At 38.1% G+C, this 27,965-nt stretch overlaps 1 protein-coding gene across 2 annotated transcripts in view; it reads right to left on the bottom strand.

Annotated features, from left to right (window-relative positions):
• Positions 1–8,929: 8,929 nt before the first annotated feature.
• SLC11A2 (solute carrier family 11 member 2) overlaps positions 8,930–27,965 on the bottom strand; it is a 93,013-nt gene continuing 73,977 nt past the window's right edge. For both annotated transcript variants that reach the window (XM_070740722.1, XM_070740723.1), the window contains exons 16-17: positions 22,251–22,304; positions 8,930–11,169 (exon numbers count right to left, since the gene is read on the bottom strand). In XM_070740722.1, coding sequence (XP_070596823.1) covers positions 11,092–11,169; positions 22,251–22,304 — 132 coding nt within the window. In that variant the 3' untranslated portion in view covers positions 8,930–11,091. The remainder of the gene's footprint in view (positions 11,170–22,250; positions 22,305–27,965) is intronic.

The raw sequence follows: 27,965 nt of genomic DNA, 5'->3' as shown, positions 1-27,965 counted from the left end.
CACAAGCATTTTTGAAAATGCTATGTCTGTATTGGTAATTGTACTTTTTTAATTCACCCTGAACTGCCCATTTTTGATCTTCTACCAAATAAGATGATTCCTATAATATTAATAACTAAGAGGGATGGTCTATAGAGCAGCTAATGAATGAAACTGATTTTCAAACAATTTTGTTTGCAACTCAAAGTCCAGTTTGTTTAACCAATGCCTGTTGGTAAATTATCAACATGCTAAGAAGGAAAATTGGAAAAGGATAGAGTATAACACTTTTAAAATCTGTATTTGGTTTTGGTTAAAAGAAGCTCTGTTAGAAATGATATATTCTCAGTCAAAAGTATTTCCCCAACTTACATAAATACCGTACATCAAACATTATAGTTTACTTTTTAAACAAAAATCGGTCCACCCGCAAAGCAATTGGGAAATTAACAAAACACATCGAAGCAGAGAGAAGCCATATATTAGATTTTTTTTTAAATCACTCATAGTCTTCAAAGTGTAATTATATTTGTCTGTGCCAGCCATCCCAGCCTGTAATTCTACTTCACCTCCAGTGATTGAGCAGAGGTAATAACGCAGGGATTCTATTTTTATTTTTCAAAATTAACGTTTCCAGCCAGACCTCGATATTAATGTTATATATCTCAAGTTTAACATCAAGGTGTCAATTAAATTGATGGGAGGTATTGTAATTGCACCTCATTTAACAGAATTCTGTTTGTGTAATGTAATAATTAAAATCACCAAGAGTTGAAGCAGGCTAGAGAAATCTCGGGGGATGAAGCTCATAGGATGACAGTGAGCCTGGGACTATAAATCAGCTTCTCGGGATCATTGTCATTTGGAAATGGGGAGCCCAGGTGCCATAATTAGCTTCTTGGAGGAAAAGCTTTCTTGGGGATAGTGTGAAATGGTTGTTTCACGAAATGAACCCTTTTTACGGTTTGCCATTTTTCTGTCAAGCAATAATTTAAGCCCATTCTCTTCCAGGTCTGTTCTTGCTAAATTTGTCATATCAATAATTAAGTTTAATCTTTGGGGAGTTAGTCCTTGCTTCCAACCTCAGCTAATTAGAAATGTGTTTCATTTATTGTGGTTACATTATTACGTCAGCTAATTAAAAATGTGTTTCATTTATTGTGGTTACATTATTATATTTTCAAAATTGATTTGACTGATATTTTTTTTTTAGAATGGGGGAAAAAAATAAGATGGAAAGTCCTGTAGCTCTTTGTTTTTATTTTAAAAACACGCTATGAATGAAAAACACTTTACTATGTGGGGTAAGAAGGTGTTGGATGTAATAGAGGCAAAGGTAATAATATTAACTCTGTGTTTCATTAAATAAATGCATAATACTGATAATAGAACAATAGTTAAGCATAGCAAAATGCATATTAAATTGTTTACACAGAATCTCAATTAACTACATAAATATGATATAAAACTGAAGAGGAACAATGAAAATGCCTAAATAGTGTGTGTGTGTGTGTGTGTATGTGTGTGCGCGCGCGCGTCTGTGTACACAGAGAGAGAGAGAGAGAGAGTGAGTATATAAACATACATACATACACACCATGTTGTGGTTAGCTCTGGCCCAGCTCCCGCCCCAAGGAATGTGGAGGTGGATGTGGGGGAAACATCCACATGCCACAGGCCTGTTTTGCTCCCGATGGAATCTGCCAGCAAATTATCCTCTGACGAAGGAAGTGTGGGTGACATGGAAGAGGGGGGTTTGGCAGACAACTCAGGAGGAAATCAATCATCTTTATCTTCACTGGATTCAGATCAGGAATGTATGACAGACCCACGCATGCGTAGAGTTATGCATAGGAGAGAACAACTTAAGAAATATTACAGGAGATAAGAGAGGCCACCTGTGTTTGGGTGAGGCTCCAGTAATTAGAGCTGCTGATAAAATAGCAGCATGCTGGTTTGGCCGTTGTGGAAGATTATCTGATCGTAGTTCGTCAAGGTGAATTGTTGTTTCCTGATTGTATTCAAGACTGTGTTTGGATTCCTGGACTTTGGATTACACTTCATTGTGAGTGTTTATCACTGTTTGGACAACAATAGCTGTGACCCAATTTCACAGTTACTGAGTTAATAATTGGACTTCATTCTTGTATTGTATTTTAACTGTGCCTTGTTGCTACAAGAATTGAAGTTTAAAAGGGAATTGTTTCTTCTATTCTGTTGATAAAGAACATTTATTTGCCTTCTATTGTGTGTGTGTGTGTGTGTGTGTGTGTGTGTGTGTGTGTGTGTGCTTGGACTAATTAACCTGTAATAAAGGGCGGTTGGCACAGGCTGGCAGAACACACCAGTAATGGGCAGTCAAAATTTTTACTGCCACACTGCAGGTGTGGCTTGATGGTCATGTGACTGGGTAGGAGTGGCTTGCCATCCATGTGACCAGGCGGGAGTGGCTTGAACGATCATTATCATTCAAGTGAACTGTTAAGTCCTCGACTTACAACCTCATCAGTGTCATTCTCTGGGGTGACAATTTGCTTCGCGTTTCCTGCGCTCTCCTTCCTGGGTCACCCCCCCACCTCAGTCTGGGTAGCTAGGCGAACAGGTGCCAATCAGCTATTGAGAAAAGAGGGGGGAGGAAATGGCCCCCCTGCAACTTCTGCCAGTGCTGGTCTCCTGCCGCTTTCCGAGGAAGAGGAGGAGGATGGGAGGGGGCCAGCTGGAGCTGAGCACACAGCTTCATTTCTGCCGGGGGAACTGCGTTCCACCCCGTCCTGCCTGCTGCCCACTCCTGATACACACATACATACACCCACCAAGTTTTCCTGGAAATAAGACCTATTCTGAAAATAAACTCTAGCTTGATTTTTACATTTGTGCCCAATATAAGCTCCAGCCCTCTCAAAATAAGCCCAAGTTAAGACCCCACCCACTCTGTTGCACCTGGCCAGGCACAAGGGTAAAAATAGTGTGCTGGGTTTTGGAGTATGATCGGAAACCACATTAACGGTACGCTTAGCATTGTGGAGACTGTTTCTCCAATTACAGAAATGAATGGCATAATTTCAATTAAATTATACCTGAATCTGTTGTCTGATTATTTTTAGGGGTTTTTTTCAGCATGGATGTATTTTTACATGACCCTTATCTGAATTAATGCACATAGCACCATATAGTTAGAGTCACCAGTATTGTTGTGTCTATCCTTATGATTCTGGGTCTCAAAGCCAGGATTTTGAATTTTCTTCCTTTAAAGAAATAAAATGCATTTGCAATTATAACATTTGAGTGTATCGTCTTCCCCACAACTTTATAGTGACAAGGTTCCAGTGATTTGGGGCTAGCATAATATTTGGAAATCGCAGTCCTGACTTCCATTTCCTGATGGTACTTGCAATAAATTAAACATGTGGCTCCAGAGAAATATTCATAGAGGTTTATGCAGGAATGCTTTCTAGTTTGATCTAGTGTTTTGGATCTCTGCTAAAGTCATTTAAAAAGGGAGGGAAATAGATTTGGAGTCTATTAGATTTTTCTTATTTAATAAAACAACGAAGAGTAAAAGAAGTACCAAAAGCAAGAGAATCAAGAAAAAAGAGAATGCTGCAAATAACAAATAACAAAAACCTTTATGTCAATTCAACAGAATCTATAGATCCTTTAGATTTTCCTATTAAAAATTTGGTAAGCAAGTAGTAGTATTCACCTTCTGAAGCAAATATTTGGTGATTTCTGATGTCCCTAATGGATTTTAATCATGGAGTGATTAAAAATAGTTTTATTTTTATTTTTTAACAAGAGCCATGTTTGAACTTTGCTTTGCGGATATTTTCAAAGTTTAGTGTTCGTTTTAGTGAAGTTTCTTTCTCAATTTGTGTGTGTGTGTGTGTGTGTGTGTGAGAGAGAGAGAGAGAGAGAGAGAGAGAGAAATTTGGGGATTGGTGTCAGAAATGAAATCTAGATTAGGTTTAATCATATTCGGCATAATAAATTTCGTTCATATCCTCTAATAAGCTATACTGTAGTTTTAAAACGAAGTGTTATTGAACAAGTTAAGTGGGTTTATACATTAAGCCTAGATTAAATAAACTTCATATTGAATTGTACAAAAATAACTAATGTGGAACTGAGTCTTCATGGGATGATTTGGTATTGTATTGTCTCAGGTGGATACAAAAGCATAAAGATTTACATCAAGAAACAAGCAACATTGAATAACAACCCAGCCTTGTTTATTATATACTGTATCTAAAATGTTTAGGAAGAAAGGATTTTTCTCCAAATGTCTGAAAACCAGGGCAGTCTCATTAGTAGGAGGGATGAATTCCTCTCTTAATTCTTTTAAATCATGAAAATAAATCAGGCTAAAGGCAGGGAGTTGCAGAAGTAAAAGTAGTCCTCGACCTATGACTGCAGTTGAGACCAGAATTTGTTAAGTGAGTCAATGCCCAACTTTACAATCTTTCTTGCCATGGTTATTAAGCAAATCGCTGCAGTTTTAGGAGCTTCATCACTGGAGGCATTCAAGAAATGACTGGGCAGCTCCTTGTCAGAAACAGGGAATTGGACTAGAGGACCTACAAGGTCCCTTCCAATTCTGTTATTCTGACCATTGATCATCTCCAGAACCACCATATTAAAACATGATCCTTTCCAGGACCAAAAAGGGATTTATACAGAGAGGGGCCATGAACGCTACCATGTTAATTTGTATGCATTGCTGCCAATTCCTGTGAAAACATCACTTTTTTTTTTTTTGATTATTCTTGCAATTGTAAAAATCGTGGGGGGTTTTTTTAAAAAGGGTTTGGAATCATTATGTTGAATTTACACATCCAACATGAAGAAACAAAAAACAAATCTAATGCTTTTTACTGGTTGCTCGTCTAAGTCTAGCAGACCTGGCTGTCACTTCAGAACAATATTGGCAGGGCAGGATTGATACTATTAGATTCGCGCGCAAATGGAGTGACCTGCAGTAATGGTTCAGCACTTTATTTTTTTCCAAGGTGTAGCTGACACAGAACTGCCGGCAGGATCCAGGGAATCCACTTTTAAGGACTTGCCTGGAGGCTACCAGCCACTAACAGTCATTTAAAATTCCCGCTGCGTGATCAGCCAACCAGTGGCTAGTATGCAAATGATCATCCATCCATCCGTACGTAACAGATACTCTCCATTTTGGAGAACAGACACTAAAGAAGTGGAATTTATAAATGGCTGCTTTAAGAATAGCATTTGATTTCATAATGGAGCTGTTCAAGCCCTTTCATTTTAGGTTGCGTTTAAAAATCAATAGATTTTTCTGCCACCTGCAATTTATTTAGCTTTCTATTTCAAAGTACATGTAATGGAGGTAATGTGTTACTTGTTATATCTTGTTTTCCGAAGTTGTCCAGCTTTTCTCATCAACATGGAGCATCATTTGTAGTTGAGAAAAAACAAAGTTAACAGTTTTTCAGCTTTTGACTTCCACTGAAGGATAGTAGTGAGGCTTCCAGCCCTATTTTGACTTCGGGGAGGTTGGCGGGGCCCAGGGGAAGAGCCTTCTCTGTGGCAGCCCCGGCCTTCTGGAACCAACTCCCCCCAGAGATTAGAATTGCCCCCACCCTCCTTGCCTTTCGTAAGCTGCTTAAAAAGCTTCCCCCCTAGGCCTTTACAATTTTATGCATGGTATGTCTGTATGTATGATTGGTTTTTATAATAATGGGTTTTTAACTGTTTTTAGTATTGGATTATTGTTATACGCTATTTTATTGCTGCTGTTAGCCGCCCCGAGTCTGCGGAGAGGGGCAGCATACAAATCCAATAAATAAATAAATAAAGTGGACGATTTTACAACATAGGTGCATTAAGATTACCGAATTAAGGCCTCTATTTTACCTTCATTTTAAATGGATAATTTTGCCGCCATTATGTGGCATTGTAGGGTGTTCTGGAGAGGGCAGAAAGGAGCTGGAAACCCACACACGGTCTGCGAACAGTTCATTCCTGCACTAATTGCGGCATTACTTATATACTGTACGTGTCAAGCAGTCAGATGCAGCATCTTATGGATTCTAGATGTAAAGTCAACTCATTAAAGGGTGTTCATCGTTCTAAGCAAAGTCGGAGAGCCGATTTAGGTAACTGGCAGTCTGTAAACAGGGAAAGATGGAAGTTGCGACATCACAACACAAGAGCCCACCTCCTTTGCACATGATGAACATATTAAAACAGACAAGGCTTCAGTCATAATCCCACAATTGTAATCTTATCTGTGCAGACACTAATGCTGGTATCTACCTTAAGATAGGCACCATTTCTGGGAAGAATTTTGAAGATTCTACAAGCACATCAAAAGTTTTTCCATGACACCCACTCAAGCAGCTTTTACCTATACATTTCCTTATCTTTTTTCTTTTCTTTTCTTTCTTTCTTTTTCCTCCTTCCTTTCTGTTGTGGTTAGCTCTGGCCCAGCTCCTGCCCCAAGGACTGTGGATGTGGGGGAGACATCCACATGCTGCAGGCCTGTTTTGACACACACACCCCGGTAGAATCTGCTGATGAAGGCTCCTCTGACCAAGAAGACATGGGTGACAGGGAGGAGGAGAGTGTGGCAGACAGCTCAGAAGGAGATCAATTATCTAGCTCCTCCTTGGATTAAGAACAAGAGTTAATGATACAGCCAGGCATGTGGAGAGCGATGCATAGGCAACAACAACTGAGAGATTATTATCAAAGAAAATGAGACCACCTGTGGTTGGGTGGGGCTGTGGTAATTAGTGAGGCTGCTATAAATAGCAGCCTGTGGGTTTGGCCATTGTGGAGGATTATCTGATCCTTGTGTTTCGTGACTGCTTTACTGACTTTGACCTTTTGTGTGCTGATTTTTCCCCGCTTTGAAACTAAACCAGAGCAAAGTGTGTTTCACTTTGTGAAAGAAGAAGGACTGTGAATTGCCTCACAGCTGCAAGCTAAGTATCTCAGAACTGATAAGGGACTTGTACAAATTATCAGTTTGTTTGGAGACGAGTGCTCTTTGCTATACAAAAAGAGGGCTTAGTTTATGTGAATTTTCATTATAAAGAACATTGTTTTGAATTTGTGTGTCTGAAATTTGTACCTGTGAATTTTCGGGAGGAGTCTACCAGAGAGCCCGACAGAACACTTTCCTTCCTCTTTCTTTCTTTTCTCTCTCTACACCTCCCTCCCTCTTTCTTTTCTACCTTTGAAGCATTCCTCAACAGCTTCCATTTATCACCTATCATCTAGTGATCACCCAGAGTCCATTTTGGAATTGGGCGGCTTATAAATCTAATGAAACAAACAAACAAACAAACAAACAAACAAACAAACTCTACCTCCAGACTAGGTCCTCTGAAGCTTCAAAGTTCTTCCTCTCACCCATCCAAGTGTTTTTACAATATCATTCAGATAGAAGAGTGAGGGGAGAAAACAGTTTTCATGTCTGTAATTGCTGTATTTAAAGCAGTTCTTTACTATTTTTTTTTTAAAGTTGCAGAATGCAAAGAATTGCAGTGATGTACGTTTGGTATAAAATGAGACCCCCAAAAAAGAGGAGTAGATATTTTGATATTTATTTGAAGATCTGTACTTTCATTTAAATAAACAAAAATGGCTTACCCAACATTTCAAATAAATTAGTACCAAAGGTCAAACAAAATTAACAAAAAGGGAAATGGATTTTGTAACATTAAACTTTTTAAAGCAATTGGTACCAAAAATACCAAGTACTGTATTTTATTGCCCAGTTACAAATATTTTGAGCACCTTAAATAATCTTCATTGCTATCTGATCATTCTGGTAGCACCACCAACCTAGTGAGTTCAATCCAGGCATCCAGGCCTAGTAAGAGACTTGGGTACCAGTTTGAACATTAGGAATACAGTATTACATTCTTCAATCTGAAGCAGAAAGCAAAGTTTTGGCAACAGCTTTGCAGCCAGTCTTAGAAGCCAGTCTCAAATTTATTTCTGAACAAGATACATCTGCCCCTGTTGCCAAAGGACTTCTCACTGTCATGGTTAAAAACTGGGAGGCTTTATTGGCATAACTTTGTTTTAAAGCTATGTCAACATTAGATATTCCAGTCAAAGAGAATATCCAGACAATTCTAATATACAGAGATGTGATGTATCTTGTCCAACTAAAGCAGCTGTAGTATTAGTGTTTTCTATCAATATTGCCAATTTATGTTTGAATGTAAGGATTGGAAACTTAAATGGTTTTGGGTCGGGAGGAGGAAATTTCAGAAATCAAAGTTCAATGCTGGGTGCATCTATGTTATTTTTGCATCTAGGTGCATCAAAAAGGTCTGAAAATTAAATCTTAACACCAGAATGTATAAACAATAAATAAACGTGGTCATGCTAAACTGCAGTTATGCCACCAATCATGGTTAGAAAAGATTGAGATGGGAGGGGGAGGTAGGCCACGTTTACATTAAGAAGTTGGTTCCTTTCCCAATCATGAACATAGGACTTGGGTAAAATGAGAGGCTTATTATCAAAAGCAGAAAAGGAGCTTTCCTGCCTGTAATAAACTTAAGTACCAGATCATTAGACCAGTGTTTCCCAACCTTGGCAATTTGGAGATATTTGGACTTCAACTCCCAGAATTCTGGGAGTTGAAGTCCAAATATCTCCAAGTTGCCAAGGTTGGGAAACACTGCATTAGACGATGCAAGTTGGAACAATTTATATAATTGCATTGTGCATTTTACAATGATAGATACCACATTATGTTTTATCTCAGACATGAGGCAGAAGATATGAAAGTTGTTTGATATGGAGCAGCCATCACTATCTTTAAAAACCTGTCTTTTTATTCTGGAACTGGACTGCAGGAAGATGGAAATAGACTTTGAAGCAGCTGCTTTATAAATAGAAGAGAATACGGACAATCACAGAAAAGAAGAGGAAAACGGAAAATCAAATGCAAAAGATGGGATTTTACTTAAACGATATATATTTTATCACATGTGGCTTTCAGTTTTTTAAAGCTATCCTGTCACAAGGGCTAGAAAGCCTCTTCTCAAAGGGAAAAGTGATATTCCTGTACCACAAGGATTGAGTGGGTAGTCTGTGCTGGAATTCCTCCGATCTTAATTCTGCATTGAACAAGCTGTATAACAAAGCTTAGAAAGTACAAGGTTGCAATCTTGTACATGCCCAGTCAACATTTTTAGTAATCTGTTTGGCACTATATTGTTTTCTAAAATGTTTCCAAAATGCTATTCTTGGCTTCTGACTTGAAACCAAGATGAGCTATGCAAATCAGATAGGGTATAATCTATATCAGGAGTCTCCAAATTTGGCGACTTTTAATACTTGTGGACTTCAACTCCCAGAATTCTTTAGCCAGCCATTCTGGCTGGGCAGCAGTAGGATTTGAAGTCCACAAGTCTTAAAAGTTGCCAAGTTTGAAGTTCCCAGTTCTGAGTCTCCAACTGTAAAAATGTGCTTGAAACTTTCATTGTATTTGAATGATCAAACACTTTTATCCAGAGCCCGAGGCATCACTTGAACAGTACTAAAAGAAGTCAGAAAGAGCAGAGCAGATTAAACTCAACTATAAGTCTTCAGGATATAGAAGCTCTGAGCAAAAGTCTTTGTGTTTAATTCAAGCTCAGAAAAGAAGTTGACTAAGAAATTGGGATGAGTGAGATTAGTGGATATGTTACTTATATTCCTTCTTGATGATAAATTGTATTTGAAGATCAGGGACACTAATGAATCCAAAGCTTCCTTAACCCACTTGAGATACCCTTACATTGCTAGTGAAAGAGCCAGAGTTCTAGGACCATAATTGGGCTGGAGTTTTCCACCAGTAATTAAGAAAGAGGATCTACAGTGGATTTCTTTGGGATTTGCCTTTCTCTATATTCTTCTTCACACTGCTCAACTTTCTTGAGAAGAAGGAACAGCCGTTGGGTTTATTTCTCTTTAGTAAACATGTAGGACTATCATGGTTTTCCCTTAGGGTCCATGGTTCCAGACTGAATTAGACTTGCATGAAAGAAAAACAAAAACTCCCCACAATAATTAAACAAAACAAAGGGTTAAACGAAGACACGCCTTTCATGTATGCAAAGCACAGAAATATGCCATATTATGAAGGAAATGGAATGAAACACAATATCTACCTTTTGGGGGGGGGGAGTTTGGTCTAAACCATTGTTTCTCAACTTTGGGAACTTGAAAATGGGTGGACTTCAATTCCCAGAATTCTTCAGCCAACTGGCTGAGGAATTCTGGGAGTTGAAGTCCACTCAAATCACCAAGATTGAGAAACACTGGTCTAATCCTAAATAATTTAAAGTGTGTTCTTATTCCACCTTCTATTCGTTCATCTTTATTTAATGTCTTAGGTAGAGCCCATACTACCCTTCCTGGTGGAACATGATCATTAAGAGTTTCAGAAAGTTCTGTTTGATTTTCCTTTTGCATTAAAGCAGGATATTGCTTAATTTCTACAACACCATCTAACAGCATTCCAGAAATCACAAGGTAAGAGAAAATTGTGAATCGTTCCAAACCAGATTAATGACACTTTGGATAAAGTGGGAGTCTTCCTATCAGAACTTTTATTTATAAATATGTACCTATTTATAATAATAAAGAGGTGAGGATTTCTAAGTGGAAAAAATGGAAGAAGGTATCAAACTCTCCCTTTATTTGTGACTCTCTGCAGTGTAATTGTCATCCAGCCATTTTCCCCGTGAATGAACTGGGTTGTGCGTAAAAAAAGAAATACCATGTTCATCCCCCTTATTTCATCCATCGCTCATCTTTTTGTTACCTTCTGCATTTTGCAGGTGTCTGTCAATTACAACCATTTTTTTTTTCACCTATCCTGCAAGATATGCTCCAACTTTATCAATAGCCTTCATAGTTGATCTTTCAGATACAGCCTCTAAAGAGGTTTGTCTCCCAGTGTAACAGATAACTCTTCATAATTTGACGCTCCTTCCTGCTTCTTCTTTCAAGGAGAAGCTCGGTCTCCATTGGCAATTCTTAACTTATACCCACTCATTTCAGAACCAATCAAAATTTGACTTTCTGCAGCATTGAAAGGGTGTTTCAAATCAGTTGATGGTGGTGGATGGGATTTCATCTATTCGTGATTGAGACTGTATCAACATTGTTCAGAAGAAAGAGTTCGGGCTGAGAAGTGAGTCCCAGACGATACTAGGCAAGACAAAAAACAAAAGAAGTTGATGGCAGTTAGAAATGCTGATTAAGAAGCAAAATCCAGAAATCAAATATCACAAGATTATTAAATTCCCCAGCTAGCCTATAGAGCAGAGGTCTTCAAACTTGGCAACTTGAAGACTTGTGGACTTCAACTCCCAGAATTCTCCAGCCGGCATAGCTGGCTGGAGAATTCTGGGAGTTGAAGTCCACAAGTCTTCAAGTTGTCAAGTTTGGGGACCCCTGCTATAAAGCAATCACTCAGGAAATGGCAATCAAAGCTGTTTCTTATCTTCAAGAAGATAATTTATTTCATTGGCTAACCTTGGGTTTTTGGGTGCAATTCTGACAAAATTCCAAGCTGAGAAAAGACCTTGGTGTAATGCAGTGTTTCTCGAATAGTGGGGCGGGGGGCCCTGGGGGGGCACAGAGCAATGCCAGGAGGGTGCATGACCCCAGGGAACATGCTTTTTTTTGCTGCAGGAAGTAGGGGGGGGTTGCACTGAACAATAGCATACAGCACAGAGTAGGAGATATGAAGAGCAAACCCTTAAGAGACATCATGAAAAAATATTTAACAGGGATGAAAAGAAAGGAAGAGAGAGACGGAGGTAATGAGACAACATAAGTCTCCCGAAAGCTAAGATGAGCAAGTATGACTAAGTGTATGTAGCACTAGGCTTCACTGTGACTATGGCGGGAGACGAGGAAAGACCGGTATGTTTACTGTGTCTAAAAATGTTGGCAGCAGATTGTTGCCGATGACTCTAAAGTGTGCAATAGGGTTGATATTCCTGGAGGCGTCTGTAATATGGTAAATGATTTAGCTTTACTAGATAAATTGTCAAAGCAATGGAAACTGCAGTTTAATGTTTCCAAATGTAAAATAATGCATTTGGGGAAAAGGAATCCTCAATCTGAGTATTGTATTGGCAGTTCTGTGTTAGCAAAAACTTCAGAAGAAAAGGATTTAGGGGTAGCGATTTCTGACAGTCTCAAAATGGGTGAACAGTGCAGTCAGGCGGTAGGGAAAGCAAGTAGGATGCTTGGCTGCATAGCTAGAGGTATAACAAGCAGGAAGAGGGAGATTATGATCCCGCTATACAGAATGCTGGTGAGACCACATTTGGAATACTGTGTTCAGTTCTGGAGACCTCACCTACAAAAAGATATTGACAAAATTGAACGGGTCCAAAGACGGGCTACAAGAATGGTGGAAGGTCTTAAGCATAAAACATATCAGGAAAGACTTAATGAACTCAATCTGTATAGTCTGGAGGACAGAAGGAAAAGGGGGGACATGATTGAAACATTTAAATACATTAAAGGGTTAAATAAGGTCCAGGAGGGAAGTATTTTTAATAGGAAAGTGAACACAAGAACAAGGGGACACAATCTGAAGTTAGTTGGGGGAAAGATCAAAAGCAACATGAGAAAATATTATTTTACTAAAAGAGTAGTAGATCCTTGGAACAAACTTCCAGCAGACGTGGTAGATAAATCCACAGTAACTGAAGTTAAACATGCCTGGGATAAACATATATCCATTGTAAGATAAAATACAGAAAATAGTATAAGGGCAGACTAGATGGACCATGAGGGCTTTTTCTGCCGTCAGACTTCTATGTTTCTATGTTTCTATGTAACATGAAGCCAAATAAATTAAGTCGTCGCTTAAATACATTACACCCAATCATTTGAGTTTTTTCAGCAAAAATGTGCTGAATATTGCAAAAAAAATCATCCCTGTGGAGAGTTGGGGAGGCGCGAAATGTTTACTTCTTCCTGGGGTGGGGGGTGCGTAAGAGAAAATAATTGAGAAACACCGATGTAATGAAGTATGGCCCTATTCAAATTTTTCCAAGGTTGTTTGCATCTCTGAGTTCTCTTGGATAATTTGAAGCTAGCTTTTAAGCATGAAGAACAGCAACAAAATCTATAGATTTTAAGAGAAAATTGACATAATACACCATTTTATTTTATTTATTTATTTTTGGTAAGCCATAATACAGCGTGACTGAATTCACACGTTTCCTGAATGCAAACCAGGCCACATTGTGGCTTAGTACAGCGGGCAAACCCAACCCATTGCTAAATAATCCAAACGACCTTAACTATTAAGATCTATTAAGAACTATTAAGATCTTAACTATTAAGATCTATTTCATAGACACTTTTAAAATTAAGCAAGAATGAGCATTAAAATTAAGCAAGGTTGTGCTACAACACTGAGCAGATTAGAAGCGAGAGGTTACTTGACAGCCAATCACCGGAATGCACAATCCAATCACAGTGTTCCAAACTAGGCACCGCTGACGATGATTCAAGAGGGCTGAACCAGGCTGCAACGAACAAACCACTCCCAGCCAAAGTCCAAATTGCTAAATTTGCAAGTTAATTACATCTTAGCCTGGAAGCTATTTTTTTTCTTCGTAGAATAGACGGCTTTTAAAATCATTCCCAAGTGTCTCTGAAGTTAGAAATACTTCTCAGAGGTTTTTCGACTCCTGTTTTTTATAAGGGGTAGACCTATTTGGCCTGTTCCTTGTATGTCCAATCTCACTTGGCCAATAAAAAATTCTATTCTATTCTATGAATTAAATTGATTTGTTATATCAGTGAATGAATCATTGATAATATAGCAGCCATTATTTGATCTTATTCTACTGTTTCTTTACTAAATATTTAATAAATACAGTTGGCACTAAATCTCTGCAAAAGTTTGTTTCGGGACTTGTTGAAGTTCTAAAGAAGGTTTTTCAAGATCTTCTGAGCAAAGAACTCAAAGAGAAAAGGCTGTGTGTTGATCAAACTCATCAAAGTAGCTGCCTTCCTTATATCTGGAATTTTATATTTACAATTTCAATTGTAGCATAGCTAGCATAGCCGTGGAAATAAAAATTCAAAGCAGTAGGTTGGAGGAGCCTTAGTGTCTTGAAAACTTGGGGAAACCAAGTCCATGTGGACAGTTTGTTCTCCATCTCTCTCACTGGTCCTGTTTTTTGCAGCTGACGCTTGGAAATATCAGCTTCCTTGCTGAAAAAACATGTCATCGTTTCAGCAATACCTGATAGAAATCTTGCCTGAAGCTGCAAAGCAAATGTTTGCATCAGAGTAGATGGTGCGGTTTTCAACAGATGATTGCTAGCCGGTATATATGATGCTCGGTTAATTTCCTCATCTTTTTATATCTGTATAGTGATATTCAGAAAATAAGACCCTGGTATGGAATCATTCCGCTTGGGTGAATGGGATCTCCATCTTCCAAATTCTAGTGCTCCAGATGTTCATATAGATGATTGACATTATACGTAAGGCAGAGGTCTTCAAACTTGGCAACTTTATGACTTGTGGACTTCAACTCCCAGAACTCTATGAGAGTTTTATGGGAGCTATGCTGGCTGAAGAATTCTGGGAGTTGAAGTCCACAAGTCTTAAAGTTGCCAACTTTGGGGACCCCTAATCCACAGGGTCACCTGCTTCAACTTGAGACAATTCTTGGAACCGATTCTCTCTGAGACAGAGCTTTGAGTCAAGAAAATACAGGGAGTCCTTGACTTATGATCCCAAATGACCTTAACATTTCTGTTGTTAAGTGGATTTTGGCCCATTTTATGACCTTTCTTGCCATAATTGTTAAATGAATCACCGCAGTTGTTATGTTGGCTGGAGAATTCTGGGAGTTGAAGTCCACAAGTCCTAAAGTTGCCAGGTTTGAAGATTTCTAATGTAGTGTTTGGAGTATGTTCAGTTCTGCATAGGTACAACAGCTTCATTTTACCTTAGGTTTAGCTGTAACAATTGCCAGGGATAGCCATGACTTAAAGAGTGTGGGAAAAAATCAATATGGCAGTCATTGCCATTTTAAATATTTGACACCCACCGTCTCCTTATAGATGCCTTTACTGGCTGATGAGTTGGGAGACACATCTACATTAAGTAGACTCCCCATTAATTTGTTATAACTTTGTACAAATTAACGTTTCGCAGATGAACATACTATTTGTTGCACTGCTTGACCGATGAGAACTTTTTGAAGGTATGCTTGGCAATTATTTGGTCTCCAATTCATATAGAAATACTACTGTTTGACACACGCCCCTTCCTATTAGTTTAGGAGTGAATTGTTGAACTTCATTATAGGATTAAGTGTTTTCATTCCTTTGCTCTTTTCATTTTAATGGAAAGAATGCACTTTCCTTAGTCACGATCTGAATCTGCTCTACGAAATTCCAGAATTCCTATTCTGGAACATACACAGGGATCACTGAATCAGCATAAGCAAGCCTCATCAAGATTTTTAGAATCATGAAACTGGGGCTTAAGATACTGAAAATAAAATTTCAGCTGTTAATCCCACTAACACTTAATCTCATTCAGACTCACAAGTGTAGGACTATTTGCCATATCGACTTCTCACCACGTTATTTGGGTGGATTAAGAGAAATACAACAAATTAATGTTTCAAGTTACTTCTGCATTCCTAGTATTGGAAAGAACTGTTGTGCAACATGTTCCTACCTGCTTTAAAAATGATGGGTGTGGATTTCAATGAACCAGGCAAATATATCTCATGTACCTAGTAAAATATTAAGAAATTCAATATGTATTGAGCGTTCATATTATGGCAGTGTTTCTCTCTTCCTTTCACTTGGAATTTAAGGTGTTTAAAAGGATATACAGTAGTTCAGTTTAAAAGTGTTTCAATATTCAATATTCTTTAAATATTCTTTTACATCCAAGAGATGTAAAAGTTCTTTTCGGCTGTACTTCTAAAATTCAGGGCTTAGGTTTTAGAAATTTTATGGTGCGATAGGAGAACTACAAATGTTCTATATTTGAAGGATGATTGTTTGTACAATGGCAGCTTCTTAATTGTGATGATGAATGCACGCATTGTTCTGGCTTTTACAAATGTTGCTTTATATCTCGACTTGCCAGACCTATGCTAAATTAATATTTCAATGAGTCATGATTGTGTTTTGAAGGCTTTGGCTTTTTTCCCCCATGAAGCCATTTATTCCTTTCTATATGGTATATATCAAATATTATTACCAAACATTTGTGTGATATAAAATTATGTATGTGTTTCGTATTGTAGGAATTGGAATGTTTCTTAGGGTGAAAAACAATTACTTACGCTTTCTAGTTCCTTTAAAGCTGGCAAAGAAAGCTTGTCACAGAGGAAAGAAAAAAACGTTCTCAAAATATGTAGTATGTACACAAGAGGATGATTGCATTTGTTTTAATTTAATCTGCACACAAAAATTACTTGGGATATACTAGAAATATATTTTCTTAGTGGGAAGTATATAAGTCTTATAACAATGCTTCATTGGCCAAGACTCTCTTAACATTTTATTTTACCACTGCAAAAAGTTTTTTTCAACAAATTAGATCAATAATATGGTTATGGAGTCATATGAAACACATCTCTCTGTGTGTTGTATTTATTGCATTATCTAAAGCATGTCCAAACCACACGTGGCCCTAGAAAGTTAGTAATGTGACCCGACAAGTTCATAATTTTTTAACATCATATTTTATGTGCAGCCCAAGACAATTCCTCTTCACACCCATAATCTAAAGCAAGACCAATAAATAGGCTCAAAATTCCTAAAACGCTTTAATCTAAACTACCACGTTGCTTGTCCTATTTATGTAACTCAGTTACTTTTTTGACTTGATCAAGATAAAAGTGGAAGGGGGGTTTTTTGTTTAAAAAAACCTGTTTCTTTCTAAAAGTGATCAGCAATTCAAATTTCAGCAGTTCCTTTTGTTTTCCATCTTAGCTATTTGCCAATGTGCCTGTTTACTAATGCATTGCAACTTTACAAGGCTGAGGACCCTAAGTTTCTTTGCTATTTGCATCTTTAAAGCAAGTTTTAATGATAACCCTTTAGGTCTTCCTTTTTTGTTCATAATAATATGAAAAGATCAAATTGTTTATTGGAAATCTAAAAAGAAAAAAAACAGCATTTTTTGACATTATGGAGATATCAAAATGCAAGAAGAATGTACAGTATGTTCCAAACAATCCATATTTTTTTAAAAATTAAGAGGTCAAATCAGTGCTTCTGGTGCAGTTCATGAATAACAGAAGATCTCGGGGGATTCACAAGAATTATTTCTGGTAGGTTCAGAGAAGAAACATACAGTATATGATTTCACTTCATAAAATTCACTGCCATAGGATGTGATGATGGTGGGGATAAAAACTCAAATAGTTTTTTTTTTAAGTTTTATTCAAATACAGGAAGCTAAATTTAGCAACAGGTATAAATTGAGAGGGTTCAATACACTTTGCTTTTTTCATTCAAACTTTACCCTTTGCCGAAGTGTCTGGCCAGTCCCTATTTTCAAAATAATGGTACACCTTGGTTCTCATAGAGTCAAGAAATCATTCAAATTAGCAATAGCACTTAGACTGATAAATTCATTCAGAGTGTTTTACAGCCCTCTCTAAGCAGTTTATAAAGTCAGCATATTGTCCCCAACAATCTGGGTCCTCATTTTACCAATCTCGGGAGGATGAAAGGCTGAGCCAACCTTCAACTGGTCAAGATCGAACTGCTGGCAATTGGCAGAGTTAGCCTGCAATGCTGCATTCCAACCACTGTGCCACCACAACTCAATTACAGTGTATCTGTCATTCTAGGTCCTTACCCTTCATTATAAGGATAATAGAAAACTTCACACAGATGTTGATAGTGTTACACTAGAGTAGGAGTGTCAAACTCGCATTGTCATGTGACATAGCGGACTTTTCTCCCCCTTTGCTAAACTGGGTGTGGGTATGGCCAGTGCGGGTGGGTCGGGAGTTTGACAGCCCTGCACTAGAGAGAGGAAGAGCTTCCAGGTTCCTTTCAACCAGAGGATGCTTCATCAATATATGTTCAACCTTCTTCTACACTCAAATGAATGCAGGAGGGAAACTGCCCATTCTCTAAATTGGAGGAAAGATAGCTACCCTTTATGAAATGTTTTCCATGTGTGTTTTGAGAAAGATATCATTCTTTAGCCCAGATTAGATCATCTTCATGATATTAATTTAAAAAGAAAGAGACCCAAGCTGAAAAACATTCAATTTTTTAATCAAAATTAGGTGTACAGATTGGTTTAGGTCAGATAAAAATAGACATTTGTTTCACATTATACAAGTCATTATGTAGCTCAAATGTTTTAATACGTGACTGCTACATATATCTGTTTTCTGAAATCTCAAATAGTGTCAGACAGAAATTGATATCCCAAGAGGCAGTTTATCTTCCTTCTGAGAACTTATAAGTTTAAAGTGCATAGAAATAGTGTAGAGCAGCTGAGAGCCTGCTATCTGTTTCAAACAGCAGAAATACCCAACCAGCCTCAGTGTAAACTCTAATGCTAACAAAATCAGAAAACAGTCATCCATGCACAATACAAAGCTTGGTATGTCTACACAGACAATGCAAGATATATCTATCCTTAAAATTTACAAAACATTAACATACAGTGTTTGTTGTTGGTTTAGATGTGGGTGGGACGTGCCAAACCTTTTCTCCTGATATACACGGAAAAAGGGATAAAATACGCAAGCCAGCAAAATTCAACACAGAATTATGAGATGATCAGACAAATTGCTCTTTAAAATGTAGTGCTCTGCTGTAGCAAATCTACACTGCCTACAACAGAAAGTGGGTGGCTCTCCATCAGATTTTAAGTCCTGCATAAACTCCCTTCTAGTGAGTAGAGGAAATGATCCCTTGTTGAGTAGGAAATATCTCAATGATCTATGAACTCTATGAACTTTGTAGGCATAGGCATTTCTTTAAAAAACAAAACAAAACAGGAACAACCACCCAAGTAGGAAAGTAAATTGTAAAGTGAATGGGAAATGTTGTGCAGTTAATTTAGGTATGTGAGGTAGAAGGATGGGTTTGTTTCAGGGGGTCCCATGCATGCAAAGTAGTCTATTTTATTGCCCCGAAGTCCCAACCCGGAGTTGTGGGATGACTCCAGATAATTCTATTGAAAGCTTTGTGTATCCAACTTTACCTCTTCCAGGCAAATAATCCCTCCCCTTCGCCCCACCCAGCAGCCAATGTGTGGCCCAAAATTTTACAAGTATAGCCCCTCTGATATTTGAACAAGGTAAACTCTTCCCACTGACTCATCATGTAAGCTGACAAATCACGCCTATAGATCTCCTACATTGACAACTTTCCCACTGAAAAATATCATTAATAAGAAATTCTATGGTCAACTAGGAGATTCTCTGTTTAGGAGTCTGTTCCCATTGAAGCCACCAAAATGCAACAGTGATTACATGCTACTATTTCAGGGACTCTGCTTAATTCAAGGTTAAGCAGCTTAGAGTTTTAATAGAACTTTAGTGTAACTTTTGACATAGACTGATCAGGAAACTAGGATAATTTGGATAAAAAGTTACAAATCAGCCTGAGTAATCTTTTCAAACTTATAAATACTTGGAAAGGAAAATGATAAATCACCTCTTTTAAATATATATAAAGTAAGCATAATGTAGTTTTAATCCAGGCTCCGAGCAATCAGATTTTTAGTAACGAAGAAAAATTAACATTGCTAAAATGCATTAGTCACCCCAAGATTTATCATAAATACTTTTTAAAAGTGCAAAAATATAAACACAAATTTCTTGGTGTTGATGCTAAATGGGACAGCTGGCTGAAACAGTGTCTAAGGGAGGATATTTTGCTTACACACTTCATTCATTTCTGGCTATTATGCCATAATGAGTCTTTCTTTAGTCAAGAATAGTAGTTAGTATTATAATATGTATAAGGAGCATATTCAAATCAATTAACATCTGAATTTAGGAATTTTTTCAGAAAGTGAAACACAGTTAACAACATACATATCAAAAAGTTAGTGCCTCCATCTCAACTGTAGCAAAGTAAACAAGTAAACATTAATTTCAACACAAGGTTGTATTATGACATCAATAGTATTATTTGCAAGCGAGCCTTTGCCAACCTTTGCCTTCCAGATGCGACGGGGAAGTTAGAAGCTGTGTATTGTCAGGCTGGCGTAGGCTGAATTATTGCTCAATGCGACTCTTAAAGACTCAACCCCTTCCATTCAGACTCGGGAAAGACCTTCTTTTTAAAGTGTATCGTACTTTATGAAGGTGGTACTGCTCAAATTGTAGTAGGAAAATCCTGTTCCTTCTCATTTGGTTGCTCCTGTTTGTGAAAGTACTACAAATCCCAGAATTCTTTGTTATCACCCTTATTGGTTGCCAAGATTGGGAATTCTGGGATTGTAGCCCCAACACATCTGATAGGAAGACTGCACAAGCTTAAATAGGACAGTAAGATCTTTAAGTAAGATCTAAATAAGATCCTTGGGGGGAAATATATACATGGATTAAAAGCTGTTTGCCCTCCATCTTTACCAAAAGCATAGGAGTGAAATGTTCTCGGTTCTTAAAATGACCTTTCTCTCTCTCCTGATATTTATCCCTTCCCTGAGAGCACTGTTAAGATATTAGGAATGATTTTGCAATGCTTTGTTTGAGGAATGGGGCAACCAACAGAAACATAGGTAAATCATTAGTGAAAATGACAGAGGGAGCAAAATCGAGCCAATTATAACACACAGTAACATTCTTAGCTGAGCATATGCTTTTTAAATGGATGCTTATTTAATATTTCATGCCGAGAAACATTTCTGGCTAAAGGAAAAAGTTCATATCTTCATAGTAAGTAAGTAATTTGACAGCCAGAAACCCACCCTTAATATAAACATGCCTGCCATAAAGAATGGCAGGAAATACAAATGCATTTGCTTGAGCAAATGAGGATTAGCACAAAAAAAAAAAAGGAAAATATTTGTAAACACTGAATACAATTTTTCTGTTCTAAATCTGGAATTGATCTTATAAGCAAGCAGTCTCTCTACAGTTAATAACCAGGCTTATATTTTCCATTACAATCATGCAAGTCTTCATGGTTTTGACTCTGATGTTTAAAGAGTCTGGCCATCTGTTTGAGCATAGGGTGTCCACTTTTGGCAATTCATTAGTTATTTTTGCAATGTCTGAACCTTAGCTGGGAAAAAGGCCCAGCCTGGCATGACAGAGAGCTTGTTGCTGACGTAGGGGCCAGGTGCTATCGGAAGACATTCCCAGCTTTGCCAAGGTGCTATCGGAAGACATTCCCAGCTTTGCCAATTTACATAATCAAGTGAAAAGAGGAGTGGCCTATGGGTTTAAATTAATTAGATGGGATACTTTCCCCCAGATTCCAGTTCCTCTCCAGATAATGATAGTGAGTTTCCCAGCACCACAGATAGTAAGTTACCCAGATAGTGAGTTTCCCAGCACCACAAATAAAGTCTTTATTCCTAGCCTGAATACTGGCCTTTGTGGGGGAAACGTCCTGACATATAGAAAACAAGCTTGACAATGATTAAGATTTAAGGTAGTTTCTCCCACCCCCATTCTTTTTTTAAGGTGGGCAGATTCTTCTCCCACCCCATAGCTTTATTGCTTCCACAGAAATTTATTTGTGGCTTGAAGCAAAGAATGTGAACAAAGATGAATTACTGAGAGTTCCAAAGAACTGTTGCGTTTAACTAGCAAACTGAGACATCTGTATTCCAACCACAGATGCTAGTAATATTCTATTAAAGGGCAATTTATGAAATGTAATTTTATGCCATTCGGTCTATTAACATTAATTTGATCAGCCCCAAATGGAGTGAAATATTAGCTTCTTGGTGAAAATTATAAAGTTAGCTTTTAGCAGCATACAGAGAGATCTCCACTGAGGATTAATGCAGCACTAAGAGAATCATTTTTTACTCCCGAGTGTGATTGTTGGGGATTAACAAGGAAAAATGCACATAAGCTTTTCTCATATACATCCAATAATTTTTAAAAAACCATTATCACAAAATTTTAACACTGTGCAAAATTGCACATACATTTGGATATGTTTACAAAGTAAACCATAGAAACGCACTGGCCCTGATGGCTACTTGTTCTGCAGTAGGCACAGTAATTAATTAACTGCCGCCGAAGGCAGATCTTCAGTTAGCAAAGTTCTTGTGACTCTTACCGTATGCCCACAAGCCAGGAAGGAAACTCCGAGAGCAATTAAGCACTGCCAACTCTGAAAAAGAGAGAAGAATCCTAAATTAATGGTGCATTTATTAAAAGACTCAAAGATTTTTTTCCCTTCAAGCAAATCAGAGAAGTGCTAACACCATCCCTCCTCCTGTTCTGTTCGATGAAGCCTCAACCATCCCACAGATACTGCTCCGTCTCCCCTCTCAAAATCATTTGAGACAAGTGTCAGCAGGCAGGCTTTAAAATATGAGCCAGAGATGACACATAATTCTGATTCTGGTCAAGGAGAACAACAACATTGTCAGAAAAAAAACCCCCGAAGCACTTACTTTGTAGCACTTGCTACATACGCATGCCAAAAAAACAAATCTGATCAAATTATTTCACACTGTGTTCCCTGGGAAGATTTGATGGTTCTGCCTGCGTACCCTAACAAGCCTCTTCCTCCAAGCTGCAAATCTAGAAATCATCATCTTTAAATGGATATTTTTTTTATTCCTACCAATTTCCTAGTCAACCATACAGATAAGTAGCTCTCTGATTGCAAATGAACTTATACAAATCATTAAAACACTTTTTAATCAAACTTGACACATATGAATATTGCAGTCATTAAACAAAGCAGGCCTCTGGTATGCTGGTGGATAAAACTTTCTTTAGTCGGCGTACAATGCTAGGAGTTGCATAATTAAGCTCTATTTGCCAGGCTACAGATTTCTCAATCCTGTTCTGGACCTTTTGGCTGTCTCCTAAGCTGTTTCCTTTTCTGCAATCATGTGCTTTTGTTGGACACCAGCTGTCTTCATTTCCAAGCTGTGAGCTTTCTGGAAGGATATGTGGCTGGCCCAAGTAAAACAAATAGTTGGCTAAATGGAGGCTCTGCTTTGACCCTGCAAGGTAGTTATTCTGTTCTCAAGAGACTTCTACGATGGGTTTACTTTGATTAACAATGGTAATTGGGACAGAAACTCCAGCACTAAGCAGTATGGTCATTAAGCATGATGTCATGTGACCATACCGCTTAGCAATGTATTTATTTATTTATTCAATTTTTATGCCGCCGTTCTCCTTAGACTCAGGGCGGCTTACAACATGTTAGCAATAGCACTTTTTAACAGAGCCAGCCTATCGCCCCCACAATCCGGGTCCTCATTTTACCCACCTCGCAAGGATGGAAGGCTGAGTCTTCCATCCTTGAGCCAGTAGTGAGATCTGAACCGCTGACCTACAGATCTACAGTCAGCTTCAATGGCTTGCAGTACAGTACTCTACCTGCTGCGCCACCCCGGCTCTCCAGCAGTCCTAGCTGCCATTGTTAAACAAGGATCCCACCTCATCATGGTTTCTGATTTCCTGTTGGCTTCCCCATTGACTGTGCTGGTGGGAAGCTGTCAAAAAAGGGCACATGATTGCAAGATGCTGCAGTGTTGTAATTTCAGGCTGGTCATTGAGCACCCAAACTGTGATTACACAACCAGACAATATTAACTGGTGACATTTTGCTCAACTGTAAGAGCCTGTAACCAATAACATTTGCCTTTTGTTCATGATTCCACTGGATTTCCTTGAGTTTCTAAGCTGACAATTACAACCAAGCCGATCCTTATTTTGTTTCTTATGGGTAGATACCACCAGAAGTGAGAAATAGAGAGCAGGGGGGCAAGCAAGAGAGGCTGGAAACAGTCTTCCTTCACGATTTGAGCTTGTGTGATAAACCCATACATTTCAATTGATGCTACTAAGAACTGGCTCTAAGTTTTAAGGCCCCTCCCTGTCCCTTTAAAACCACATCCTGGCTGTTTCTTCTGAAACGCTTGACAAGACGAATGAGGGAGTTTAGATGTTGTTCAAAGAAGGCCCTTGCATTATTCCTAGGAGGAACTATGTTTCTAGCACAGCCATCGTTTTCTAGAAGTACACATGCTGCCTTGCCTTTTCGTACTCTGCACAATTCTAGCTTATTTCCTCTAGAGAATACATGTCTGTGAAAAGAGGAACAGGTAAAAAGGTACCTGTAAGCTGATATAAACAAAGAAAATGTGATCAGACTTTTATTGGAGTGTGACAGAAAATCAGCATTTCCCTAGTGCAGTTTCTTTGTTGGTGGTCTGGAACGGGGGGGGGGGGGGGGAGTGGGGCTACGAGAGCTTGCAACACTTGCAGCAATGCTTTTGCGAGTGGGGTTGCGAACATCTGTAGTGACGCTCACGTGAGTGGGGCCATGCGCGGCCCAGTGTCAATTAGACTGTAGCCCTGTACTGAGCCGCGGCTCAGAGGTTGAGCTTCCGTCCCAGTTCATTATTTGAACATTGCTAAGGGTTGGATGCAATACCTATCAATGCCAATAAGCTCAGATTAAGAACTTCAAAGGATTCTTTGTAGACTAAGCGAACAGATGTGATTAACTTTACATACATTGCAGGACCACCTTCTGCTGTACAAATCCCAGCGACCAATTAGGTCCCACAGAGTCGGCCTTCTCCAGGTCCCGTAAACTAGATAATGTCATTTGGCGGGACCTAGGGGAAGAGCCTTCTCTGTGGGGGCCCCAACCCTCTGGAATCCGCTCTCCCCCGGAGATTCGCACCGCCCCTACCCTCCTCGCCTTTCGCAAGAGTCTTAAGACTCATTTATGCCCCCCCGACAGCACCTGAAATAGGTACATCATCTTGGGAGCTATCATCATTTTTAAAGCTCTTATTTTAGAGAGTCTCCTTAGCTTTTTATCTTTCCAGCTCCTCATCTGTTTCAACATTTTCCTCCATGTTATTCTATAATTAATCTCTTCCATTTTCACTGGGTTTTTTAATAACCAAATTCCCAAATATTTTATTTTTTTAAGTCCTAATTTCAACCCTGATTCTTTCCTAATTTCTATCTGTTCTCTCGGATCTGTATTTAAACACATAATCTCTGATTTTTCCATATTAACCGACAGTCCCGATTCCTGCTTAAACTCTTGTAAAATATTTATTATACCTTTAATCATCTCCATCGGGGTCTGGGTCAATATAATTGCATCATCTGCAAATAAATTTATTTTCATTTCTAATTCCCCTATTCTATATCCTGCCCAAGTGTTATCTTGTCTTATCTTATTAGCTAAGATCTCTATTGCTATTACGAATAATTTTGGAGACAGAGGGCATCCCTGCTTGGTGCCGTTTAATATTTTAATACTCTGCGTTCTTTGTCCATTCACTCTTATATATGCTTCATTTCCTTTATAAATCTCTTTTATAGTTTCACAAAATTTTTCCCCCATATTTAATTTGTTACATAATTTATATAAGTAACTATGGTTAACTTTATCGAACGCTTTATAAACATCTAATTTCAAAATTCCCAATTTCCTTTTAGTAGCGGTAGCATGGTGCATCACATTCATTACATTTCTAATTGGTTCACTTATTTTCCTTCCCTTCACGAATCCATATTGATCCTCTTCAATTATTTTTGGTAAAATATTTTCTAATCTATTTGCCAGTATTTTCATAAATATTTTATAATCCTGATTTGCCAAACTGATCGGACGGTAAGACCCAGGCTCTCTTAAATCTCGACCCATCTTCGGAATGGTAACAATTTCTGAAAGCTTCCATGTCTGCGGGATATCACGATTTGACAATATATTATTAAACAATTTCCCCAAATGCGGCAGCAAAACATTCACATAAGTTTTATAGAATTCCCCTGTAAACCCATCTGGGCCCGGTGCTTTGGCTTGTTTTAACCCTTTAATTACTCTAGCAATTTCATGTAAGGTTAAAGAGTGGGACAAAAAATTAAATTATTGGATTGAAGAAGATAAGAGACCAAGAATAAGAAAAAAGTGGTTAATTGCGAATGAAAAAGAGGGGGGATGGGGTGTTCCATGTTTGGAGCTGTATAGGGAAGCTTTTCAAATGGAAAGGTTAATGGAGTTGCAATTAAGTGAAAATAAATGGGCGAAATTGGAAAAACAGATAAACGGGATGAATAATAGAGAATTAATTTTTAGGAAGTGGAATAGGAGAGATATAGGAAAATTAATAGGCCCAATGAAAGGGACTATGGAAATTTGGAAAAAATGGCAAGGGAAAATAGGATTATATAAATCTAAACTGTCATCGCTTTATGTAATAAATAGAGAAAACGAAATTAACTTAAATAGGGTTATAGGAGAGTAGGTTATAGGAGAGTTGAAGGGAAGAGGGATAACTAAGATAGAACAGTTATACGAGAAGGATGGCAGGCCAAGTAGAAATCGCATAGAATGGTGGTTAGGTAAGGGAAGGTGGCTACAAATAAATGCAATATGTAAATATCTAAATGAAAGGGAGAATAAAGAAGTATTATGGCGGGAGGAGACAGGGTTAGAGAAAATAATAAGAGAAAAAAGTGAGGGGATAAAGGCGCAAGCAACTAATATATACAAACTGCTAGTGCAGTCAGATGGGGACACGATTGATGGATTGACTAAATGGTGGCAAAATGAGATATTAGTAGAGGTACAAGAAATGGAAAATATAGTAGAAGATATAAGGAAAATTAAAAATACAAGAATTAGGGAAATGAGAAGGAAAATATTACATAAGTGGTATTTTACTCCCGTTCAATTTGCACATTTTCAGCAGAATGTTAGGGGAAATTGTTGGCATGGTTGTCAAGATAAAGGAGTGTTTATGCATATGTTTTGGGAATGCCCGATAGTGCAGGAATTTTGGCAAAAAGTGAAAGAGGATATCAATGGAATGTTAAATATACAATGGACAATCACTAAGGAAATGGCAGTACTAGTAAAAAGCAATGCGATGGGAGAATTTAGAGAAATAAAAAAAGCAGCAATAGAAAGTGCTCAGGCAGTAATAGTTTTGGGTTGGAAGGATGCAACAAAATGGACAATGCAAAATTGGTATAGGTACATGGTGGATCATATTCAATTTGAAATTATGGAAAAAAAGGATAAATTTGGATAATGAAACTGATTTGGGACAGCTGATGGGACGGTGGGACAAGGTAAGACGATATATGACGAGCAGAATCCGAGACCAAGCTACAAGAAATAAACTAGAATCACTCTATAATATGTAGACAGAGATATTGCTCTTGGGTTAAGTGGATAAAAAAAGAAATACCCCCAATTTGGTGGTGGGGAATGTGTGTATGTCGGGGTGATGGGCACAATTCACATTTCACTATGCACTGTTTTATGTTGTGTGATTTTAAATTGTTAAAAAATCAATAAATAAAATATTAAAAAAAAAAAAAAAAGACTCATTTATGCCGCCAGGGTTGGGGCGATTAGATCTTAGCTCCCTGGCCAACGAATGTTTGTGTGGTTGTTGTTTGAAAGGGCATGACTGATTTTTAGTATATTTAGTACATTTAGATTGTTTGCTTAGTTTTTAATCAATTGGATTTAGCTACTGTATTCTGTATTCTGTTGTAAGCCACCCTGAGTCTTCAGAGAGGGGCAGCACATAAATTAATAAATACAATAAATAAATAAATGTAAAATGATACACATTCAGACAACTGCCCACAGTTACCCTGTGGTAAGATGGGCTGCCTATAAATTATATATATACAGTGGTACCTCATGATACGAACCCCTCGTGATACGAACCCCTCGTGATACGAACCCCTCGTGATACGAACCCCTCGTGATACGAACCCCTCGTGATACGAACCCAGGGTTTGGAAAATTTTTGCCTCTTCTTAC

The sequence above is a fragment of the Erythrolamprus reginae genome, chromosome 2 (assembly GCF_031021105.1).
Source record: "Erythrolamprus reginae isolate rEryReg1 chromosome 2, rEryReg1.hap1, whole genome shotgun sequence".
Taxonomy (NCBI): Eukaryota; Metazoa; Chordata; class Lepidosauria; order Squamata; family Dipsadidae; genus Erythrolamprus; species Erythrolamprus reginae.
This window is presented reverse-complemented; position numbering and strand designations above follow the sequence as displayed.